The following is a 10,307-nucleotide window of genomic DNA, read 5'->3' on the forward strand; positions in this document are numbered from 1 at the left end:
GGATTGAGCTTCTGTTTGTATGCATATATGCCTATTCTCACTTTCATTGCATTTGTTTTGTTCATATGGCTTTAGACCACATGATGAGCTTGCAGTGTAAAGAGTGGTCACAGAGATGTTGAATAAACGAGGTTAAAATTTTCAGTTTTCATAGGTGTTGAGGATCAGAAGCCCATTTTTGCAACCATAATCAGTAATCCTTCATATTAGCCATTACTCTGTCTCTGCCTCCGACAGGTAGAGCTTGATGACAAGGTAGCGGGGAGTGAAAAGCTTCATCATTCTTCACAGTTATACACGTAGGCATATGAGGCATCTTTTTGTGCTCAGCATGATTCTTATTCTTGATCTGCGAAATCGAGGGTTGGGTGCATTGAGATGTTAGATCCGTGTTACAGCAACTAGCTGGGGTCTGCTACCATGCCTCCTCCCCCCTCGCCCCCCCCTCTCTCTCTCTCTCTCTCTCCCCAATCATTGCGCCATTGAGTATCATATTCTCTGTAAGTTCCACAGGTCATGTTAAGTCTTTCCTACTCCTTAACTTGTTCTCCCCACAATAAAATCACATCTGCCTCTCGTGGCATCTTCAAGTGATCGCAGATGGTCAAACTATCTTAAGAGGGTTTATGTCTTCTTTTCTTTTAGTAGACTGCTCCATTATTTTGCAGACATATATATCTCTCTCATCGTTTCTTGCATGTGTAGACGTCCATTGAAGTCTCCTCTGCCTAATATTATGTTCAAAGTGGTACTTGATCTCTCCGGATACTTCCCCTCTAAGCTGGAGCAGACTAACTGTGATATGATGCACTTATTTATTCTGTTGACCCTGCTAGTGCCCTGCCAGTGGTTTTGCACAAATTCCTCCATTTTCCTTTCTGGCGACAGGACCCAATGTATTGGAGGTGTATGTGCTGGTCTGCTTCAGTCAGATCATGTCTGGAACTGTGCAAAAAGAAGCGTCGATGGAGCCAAGATAGTTAACAATTGTAGAACATCAGGGGATTAGGGTTATTTACAAGAGAATGTTTATACCCCTTATGTCACATTAATTTTTGCTAATCTCCATTCCTCAGAGGGTCTTTTACTGTTAAATGTTGTTGGTAGTGGGTCACACCAACTTGAGCTGCTCGTGCACATAATTATGCACAATATAGGTTTAATTTTGAAAGAATATCTCTTAGGTAAGATAAGAGTCAGTGGAGCTGAATGCCTGGAGTGTTTCGCATTTATGCGAGGGAAAGTGGAAAATGATGCTCGTTGATTAGATTATATCCGGTTGCATGATGCTTGTCGTTTAGATTATGTCCGGTTGGGTGCTGCTCATCATTTAGATTATGTCTGGTGGGATGATGCAATGGAGAACTCTATGGAGGAAAGATTTCCCTTCCTAACCTTCTAAAGTCCTGCTGGTTTATGAAAATTCGAAATTTCTAATTGTGGGAAAAGGTGGTAGTAGGAACTTTCTGAGATCTCGTCAATTGTTCATGTCAACCAATTCTTGGCCCACCCACCCCCCCTCCCCCCCCACCCCACCCCAAAAAAAAGGCAATTATGCAGATAAAAGAGAAACATCTCTTGATAATATTTTGTGGTTAATCTCATCGGTTTTGCTTTGGATGGCTAAGATACTGAAATTCCAGATTCATGCAAGTTCTACGTAAGAAATCATTCAGGCTCCCTTTGTTTTGAAGAATTCTATTACCAATGAGGTGTCTTGTCTTCTCAATTTATTTTGATTTTATATTCTGCTTTAGTTTTACTAATCTTGTGTTTTTCTGAACTGGAAGCATGTAGAGAGCTGTCTCGGATAGCGCTTCTTGTCCTGGCTCCACATGTCTAGTGTAATCAAATAAACTCACGCAGAGACTCCTTCCATTGTTTAGCCGATGGCATGAGCTAATTTTGGGTGGTTGAATCCATATTGTTCAGAGATAAAGAACGGATGATTTTAACCCTATCACTATGGAGCACAACTTTACTCTCTTTGGGATGGTAGTCCTGCGTAATTTATTCTTCCTGATTGAAGTTTGACGGAGTCATCATGCTGACATGAACTCAGATATTGGCCAAAGTAAGCAAAGCTCTCTTGCTGATCAACAGATATCATTTTAGTAGATTTAGAATTGGCTTAAGAATTGAGGTCTTGTGAATTATTTTTTGGCTCCAGTTCAAATTTGAGAAACCCATCATCTCAAGAAGAACATTCATGATAGCGATCTGGAGAATGTGCTTTTCTTATCGAGACAGCATAAGATTTTTTTTTAGTATTTGTTCTGGGTTATTTTGAGATTTTCAGTTGCTGTTTCCTTCCTCACCTGCCATGCTATTTTTTCTGAACTTGATTTTGGACTTTATTCAATAATCAATACTATACACATACCTTAGTGATTCTAGGTGTCTGAGCCTGCTATCCTGGAAGCGAGTTTGCATGAATATTTATGGACATATTCTAGTCTTGTAACAGTTAAGTTAATGTTTCTCTTGTTAAATGCTGTAGTTAGATGTAAATGGGGTAAGGATTCTTATCAATTCTGGTGTGAGAATGCATAATTATATAACCTTGTGGTAGCCTTAAAATGACCAAATAATACTGAAATGTGTCATGTTGTCTAGTTCTCTAACAATTTCAAATTTAGTTAGTGACATCCTGTAAAGGGCATGGTGGTACTGGATTTCGTCGAAGATCAAAGGTTTGTGCGGACATATGCCGTCCTTGAAGCACCCGAATGTTTCTTATCATTCTTCTACTAAATAAGAGAGTGGAGATGTAATGCCATACATCATTCGAGAAGATCCTTTGGGTTTTATGAAAGAGAAATTACAGCTAGCAGATTATCGTTAGCCATTAAGTCGATTGAAGTTGATGTAAAAGCTTTGCTTAAATTTCTCAATGCACAGTCCAAATAGGCTTTACATTCTTTCATCGGCATGATCCTGAGTCCTGAAAGGTGGCCAGCTTGATCATAGAGAGGATGAGTAACTTTGGGTGACCTCATTATCATCAATTTCCTCTTCAGAGCTGCAGAACAGACGGTAGAATGAGTTGGCTATGGAATATATAACAGATTTAGCCCTTTTGAGGAGCTTTGGATTACCATCCTGCTCCGACTATGTCTTTGCATTGGATTAAGCTCTCTTGAGACTGTTGACTCTCTAATGAATCGCTTGATTTCTCTGTCAGTAGGCTTGATAAACTTTGGCAGAACTGATCACAAGAGAAGCACTGTTAAGTAACATGAAGAGAAATAATCAACATATACAGAAGATGCTGCTATTTACCTCTTTATACATTCCTAGCTCTCCTGCTGATTTTGAGATTTCTACTACGCAGTGCTCGGGAGCAACTTCAATTACCTGAGACATAACATCGACATAGGTGGGCCTCATTTGACTCATTCAATTGGTGCTTCCAAGCGTGTCACAACTTACTGCATTGTTATTGAAGTTTAGTTACCTCTGCTGAAAAATCATAATAGGATCTGGCACATCTAGTCATCTTTTGCCTTGGATGCATCTTCATCTGACATTGTCAAGCAAATCGGTGTTTGTATAGGTTTGAACTAATAGTAAGCGCTCATGAATGTTTAGTACCTTATTATTTAATCTTTCAATTGCAAGACTCATATCTGTTGCAGCAGCTTCTATTTTTCTGAAGGTATTGCTAATTGTATTTTTGGATCCAAGCCTCATTTTTTGTTTCTTCTCTTCCTGGTGGTACAAAACAAACACTGTGACTAGATAAAACTTGTATGGGATCAATGTGTTCAATGTGTCGTGCACTTCTTATCTTGCCTGTTCTTCAAAAAGTCCTGATAAATCCAGGTCACGCGACATCGCAATCAACTGAAAAGCATTTATAAAATTGGAGGACTTTGGCATTGTCTTCTCTGCATCACTATCCTGTTCAGAAGGACACATGATTTAGTTGAATCACTAAGTACTGCTCTTTGCTTATCTGTGATTAATACCTCTAGTGTGTCAAAAGCAGCATTAACGTCATCCAGGTTCTTTGCATCACATTCGCATCCACAAGCAGGTATGTAGTCTTTCTTGAACCAGGCATCCTCTACAATCTCCACGATCGTTATTCGCTGCATTGTGATATAGGACTTACATTAAATTATTAACAAGAAAAGAGACATTCTGAAACATTTGGAACACTTACCCTTGTAGGATTTGGATCCAGTATTCTAGAGAGGATCTTCTTTTGACTGTCTGTGAACCATGGTGGACATGTGTATTCTGCTTTTGCGATCTTTAGAGGTACGATGATCAGTTAAGGAAATTGTTTCTAAGGGAAACTATGTCAGCATCTGGTTATGAAGAAACATACCTTCCTGTATAAATTCATGAGGCTACGGTCATCAAATGGCAAAAACCCTGCCAGCAATTCGAAGAGGATAACCCCACAAGACCAAATGTCTGCTGCTGCTCCGTCATACCCTTTGTCTGCAAATAGCTGTGTAGAAGTCCAAAGCATCATTAATAGCAGGATTGGGAAAAAATCCACTTATTAAATCCGTTCATGCAATGTTGAGTCCACTCTGTTCTAGTCACTTGATCCAAGCCCTGTTTATGTTATGCAGAACATTGAAATGTTGATGCAAGGAATTAAATATTGGCTACTCACCTCAGGTGCAACATAGCATGGAGAGCCACATGCCGTCGATAACATGTCTCCAGGCTGTTGAATTTAGCCAAGAATACTTGAAATAGTTCGACATCATTTTTACACGGGCTAATCGAATTGAGTAGAAGATTGTCTTAACCTTTTGCAAAGCACTAAGGCCAAAATCAGACACCTTCAGGTTCCCCTTGCTATCCAACAGCAAGTTTTCTGGCTGTGCACAGAGGATGACATCCCCATTAATTTGCATTGACTTTCTTCCATCAAGATGGATAATTGAGTGCAAGAGAGTCATCTACTGCTTACCTTTAGATCCCTGTGGTACACCCCTCTGTGATGGCAATAGTCCACGGCATCGATTAACTGTTGGAATAGCTTTCTTGCCTCGCTTTCACTGAATTTCCTCAAATAAGACTGAGAAAGCAGCAAAGTTCTTGAGGAAGTATAGCAGGGAAAAAACAACTTGTGATTGTATGAGTTATGATTCTCACCAGCTTGTCTGATAGTTGTCCTCCGGGTACATATTCCATTACTATGTATATTTTCGTCTTGGTTCCGATAACCTGTTGACGAGAATCTTAGCAAATTATTCATTTTGGAAAGAAGTGGCAACTCAGAATTCTGCAGAAAAGCTGCTAGCATATCGACATACCTCGTGTATCCTTACAATGTTCGGGTGATGTAAAAGCTTCATTGTCCTAATCTCTCTCTGTACCTGGAAGTGTAAATTTTTAACGGTGTTAGGAGGCCGAGATCTTGACATTCTGCATCTCTGTTTCGCTTGCAGGGGAAATATAGAAAACGAGCTTCGGATGAAAAAACAAGGAATAGAGATTCGCCTGGTACTTAAGATTGCTCTCCATCACCATCTGCTTATCGATGACCTTGACAGCAACGTTATGCCCACCCGTGTTGTCGACGGCCAGCTTGACCTTGGCGAAGGTGCCTTCTCCGATCGTTTGCCGGAGCTGATACTTCCCTATGTTGCTGACGGGGGCCATGTCCGGTACTAAATTGAATGATCTTCCTTCCTTCTTTGGCTCCTCCTCCTCTTCCAATGGCTGTCCTGCCTCCGTTCTGCTGAGACGGCCCAAAAAAAAAAAAAAAGCTGAATCCCGGTATTCCTCTGCACTGCCTGCAAGTGTTCCTTATAAGCTGCCTGTCCCGAATCTTTGCTGAAATGGGAAATGATCGTCGTCTTCTTTGCGACTGCCACCCTCTTGGCTCCCCTGTCCTGTGAGAAATCCGGCGCTTAATAGTCACATTTCATTTTTTTCCTTTCAACGTCACATTTCTAGGAATCCTTTTAATCTTTTTGGAGGCTGGGAAGTGCACCACTTGTTCGATCCATGCACGGGGATGACCGGTTGGTCGGCTGATGAGAGCGAAAAGACGACGACCCCTCCTCTTTGAACGGAAGGTAAAAAAAAAGGGCCCTTTCTATACTCCAATCTATTATTTTACGGTTTTCGGTGTTCAGACTCCAGATCCGGAAAAATTTATTCAAACCAAGCCAACCCTCGGTTACAAACTTGTCCACCTTCGTGTGTTTGTCGGAGTGACATAGGTTCTTTTTGGGAGGAATTGCACGTTAGCGTGGGCGTCGCTGCCATGTGCCGCGACTCGATTGTGGTGGCGTCTCGCCCGTCAGCAAGTCGGATAGGGTGGTCAAATTGATAATGTTGCGGATAAAACATACTTTAGACTTATCGGCAGAGCTTGTCAAGGGCTACGAAATGGAAAGCAAGTTTGCATCTTCTTTGCTTGCTTGGTGCCATAATTCTTGGAAAGCTTGTGGAAACGTAAGACCATACGAAACAAAAGGAGAGAATTATCAAAAAAATCATAATTTTTTTTTCTGTAATTGTGCTAATTTAGTTATAATTTTTTTTTCCGTCAATTGAGTTTTAAACATTTTGTAATTATGCTAATTCATTAAATTTGGTCGGCTGGCCCAACCAAAAATTAAATAAAAAAAATTTATGAGAAAGTAGAAAAATAATCAAAAAATTGAAAATATTACTAAAAATTTGCCACGTCAATATTGGCGGCGTTATGTTCGCGTCGGTCGGCCAAATGGGCTGAATTGATACAATTGTAAAAGGTTTAAGATTTAATTGACAAGAAAAAAAAAACTGAATTGATATAATTATAATAGGTTTATGATTCTTTTTGTAATTTTTTCAATTAAAAAAAAAGCCTTTTCTCCCACATGGGGCTCAAAAATTCAAATTCATTACGGCGCTCCAACGTCCATCTAGCTGACACATAAGAATTGGTTTTCTTGTTCAATTGCCAATCAAATTCACTTGTTTTTCTTCTTTGACCAACATTTTAATCCCTTCTTTTTTTTATTTTTCACATTTTCTTGGTGCTACCGACCACCTCATCAAGTAGGTGAAGACCCTTTTGAGCAATCTGCCCGTTAGAGAGGGGGCAGGTGGGAAGAAAGGATTAGGTTGAAAATTGGAATGGTGGATTGAGGAGACGAGGTTTTCCTATTGTCTTTTCTTTTTTTTATTTTTTTCTTTTCTCGTTCCTGGAGTATTGGAAAATTCAAAACGTTCGAAACTTAGCGATGAAGGGAAGTCGACCGTCTTTTCTTACACCTGGAGGATATATCACTTGTCTCTGTCTTGGTCTTGTAATGTCGACGGAAAGGTACTGCCAGCTTGTCCTATTGTTATTGAGATTGATAAAAAAAAAAAAAAAATCTAGATAATTCATTTCTACAATGCTAAAATAATGAAAAATCTCAAATTAGTACGCTTACGATAAATTTATTTCAAATTATATTTTATCACGAAAAATCATAAATTGATACATTCGTGATAAATTTATCATCTGTTAGTTTTCGTTAAATCTAATCGTTAAAGTGCTAAGTTGTATGACACATGGCAATTGACGGGGTGTATCACATTGTGGTTTTTACCATCTATTTGTCACTTATGTATCAGTTTGAAAATTCTCTTGATATTAACCTACCGATTTAACACGGAGTAAATTGTACTAGTTTGAGATTTTTCGCAGTAAAAAAAATTAGTTTAGCGTAAATTTTTTGTAGGTATACCCGTTTAGAGTTGATAAAAAAAAAATAGTTTGGAGTAAATTATCACAACTGTACTAGTTTGAGAATTTTTCATGATTAAAAAATAATTTGCACTAAATTATAAGTATACTAGTTTAGGATTTGTCATGGTATTAACCCTTTCTACGAAGCTAATTGTACAAATTATTCTTACTCTTTTTCTTTGGTCCCGAGTAAGACCTTAAAAGGTTTCGTTTGAACTTTGAGACGTTAAATAAGGGGATATTCCCTTTTTGGCAAGAGAAGAAAAAATAATTTATTAGGAATTGGGGGATACAAGATCAACGGATACCAACACGTTAAAATAAGAAATGCATTCAGACTGATCGTTAGATTGCTCAGCTATCTCTAGAGGCTCTTGTAGGAGAGCAATCTCCGGCTCTGCTATTGGAAAATTCAAAACGTTCAAAACTTAGCAATGAAGGGAAATCGATCGTCTTTTCCACACCTAAAGGATAATAAATGCGTCCAGCGGATTTGCAACATTATTTCTCCGTCTTTGTCTTCTAATGTCAACGGAAAGGTACTGCCAGATTGTCCTATTGATACTGAGATTGAAAAAATAAATAATGCGGATCATTCATTTATATAAGGATTAATACCACGAAAAACTTCACATTGATATATTTATGATAAATTTATCACAAATTATTTTTTTATTACAAAAATTCCAAACTGGTACACTTGTGATAAATTTATCCAAAACTATATTTTTGACTAAAGTGGCCGCCGTATAATAGGTTTTGGACTTTTTGGACAATTTTTCCTCTGTACCTCTAACGCGATAAACAGATTTTTTTTTTATTAGTAACATTATGTTTATGTTTGTGGAAAATCTGGGTGACATTTTTCTGATAGTATATAACAGGTTGCGCTTATTGTATAGTGCGGAGAGGTGATCTTCGATTGCTTACCAGTAAAGTGTGGACTGAGCATTAGGTGATATAAAGGCTTGGACCAGCAGCGTTAGGTGCACTTATCATTCGCAAATTTTCACATTAAACACTTTATTTTTGCACTGTCGAAATGTGCGACTACCCAACTTAATTTATGTAGCTGAGAACTTGATTTGCATTTTTATCTTGAAGTTATGTGTTTCTTTCTTAAGTGAAATGAAAATTTTCCTTTTGATTAAAAAAGAAAAAAAAAACTTGTCTGACGCTAAATCTTCAAAAGGGAAATTATAATTATGATGACTACAATCGATGTTTCCAGCCTCAAAAGGAAGCTGTGAAAAATCATTGGCAGCAGTTCTTGCCTGGATTGGTGGTAGGATGGAGGACTATTTACCCCAAAAAGTGGGAAATAGGGTGAAATCCGACCATGGTTTTGAAGTGGAACGTTTGCTGGAAGAGGGTACAATAGGGTTTTTAGCCAGACGACTCTAGAACTGGGGCCAAGCATTGCTTGGAGCGTATGTTTATGGTGACATTCCAACTCAGGGTACATTTCGAAAGATTATTAATGTGGTCCATGAAGAGCACGGTACAATGAAAGTGAGTGCCAAAGCAACGGGAATTTCGGGGTGAGCATGGTAACTATTATATTTCTCTGTTTTTTTTTAATGTTCTGTTTTCAGAAACAAGCTTGGGACAGAAATTCGTTGGGTAATGCAATTTTAGTTTTTTTATTTTCGGGATGAATTTTAAGCTCAAAAACATATTTGAACGAAAATGAGAAGTATAAATGTTCAACTTTTTTTATTTTCGGAATAGAAATAGAAATAAAAAATCTTCTCATTATCGGTCTTCAGCCGCCGTTCGCATGTCGCCGCAACCATAGGTCCGCCTCTAGTCACAACCCTAGTCTTCATTGCAACCATAGAAATTTTATGATATTATGAAATGAATTTCTGTTCTGAAAAAAGAAATTTTTTGTCGTTATCAAATATATTTTTTCGATCGTAAACTCGTCCATAGAACAAAGATAAGAATCTATTTCTGGCTAGAAATTGTTCATGGCAACAAAATGGTTAATGAAAATCATTATGTTTCTCTGTTACTTTATTTTTCTATTCCGAGAACGAGTTTGTAACAGAAATTCGTTTGGTAAAGCAATTTCATTTTTCAAATTCCGGGAAAAATTTTCAGCATAGAAATAGGTTTGTAGCAAAAATGAGAAGTAGAAATTTTCTACTTTTCTATTTCTAGAATAGAAATAAAAATAAGAATTCTTCTCATCGCTCACTCCCTCTCTCTCGTGTTCGGTCTCCTTCTCTCTCTCGCTCGAAACTCGTCTAGGGAAATAGATAACATCTATTTCCGGCTAAAAAATAGCTCCCGAAAACAAAATTGTTATCATGTGTGCCCTTAGACTTTTGGCATGTGTAGATAATCCTGATGCAGAGTAGTTTGTATGCAATTATTATTTATTAAAGCTACGAACTAAAATTCAAAGTGTTTTAGATCCCCTTTACTGGACATATAGTGTAGCCCCTTTTGTTGCACTAACAAGCATGTTCATTAACTAATTTATTGGTTCGCTTTGTGGGGTCATGATCCGCTCTTTGGGATATGTCTACCATTAAGAGGGAATTAGTCATGCATAAAGTCCAGCGCCAATAGGACAATAAATAATATTGGGGATCTT

The 10,307-nt window shown here is 38.2% G+C and overlaps 1 protein-coding gene across 3 annotated transcripts; it reads right to left on the bottom strand.

The window, feature by feature from the left end:
• Nucleotides 1-2,730: 2,730 nt before the first annotated feature.
• Nucleotides 2,731-6,058, bottom strand: LOC115736221 (CBL-interacting serine/threonine-protein kinase 21). 3 transcript variants are annotated; one of them, XM_048278232.1, is made up of 15 exons: nt 5,470-6,058; nt 5,283-5,345; nt 5,122-5,193; nt 4,937-5,044; nt 4,773-4,844; nt 4,634-4,687; nt 4,337-4,462; nt 4,169-4,258; nt 3,972-4,094; nt 3,796-3,903; nt 3,595-3,711; nt 3,458-3,523; nt 3,283-3,357; nt 3,113-3,208; nt 2,731-3,022 (listed from the first exon to the last, which is right to left on the bottom strand). In XM_048278232.1, the coding sequence occupies exons 1-15, from the start codon at nt 5,629-5,631 to the stop codon at nt 3,017-3,019; spliced, it is 1,338 nt and encodes a 445-aa protein (XP_048134189.1). In that variant the 5' UTR covers nt 5,632-6,058; the 3' UTR covers nt 2,731-3,016. The 3 variants fall into 3 exon arrangements, with proteins under 3 accessions (XP_048134189.1, XP_030523659.1, XP_030523661.1); XM_030667799.2 differs by having other exon boundaries at nt 3,099-3,208; nt 5,470-6,054; XM_030667801.2 differs by having other exon boundaries at nt 3,099-3,208; nt 5,475-5,607.
• Nucleotides 6,059-10,307: the final 4,249 nt, after the last annotated feature.

The sequence above is a fragment of the Rhodamnia argentea genome, chromosome 4 (assembly GCF_020921035.1).
Source record: "Rhodamnia argentea isolate NSW1041297 chromosome 4, ASM2092103v1, whole genome shotgun sequence".
In the NCBI taxonomy this organism is placed as follows: domain Eukaryota; kingdom Viridiplantae; phylum Streptophyta; class Magnoliopsida; order Myrtales; family Myrtaceae; genus Rhodamnia; species Rhodamnia argentea.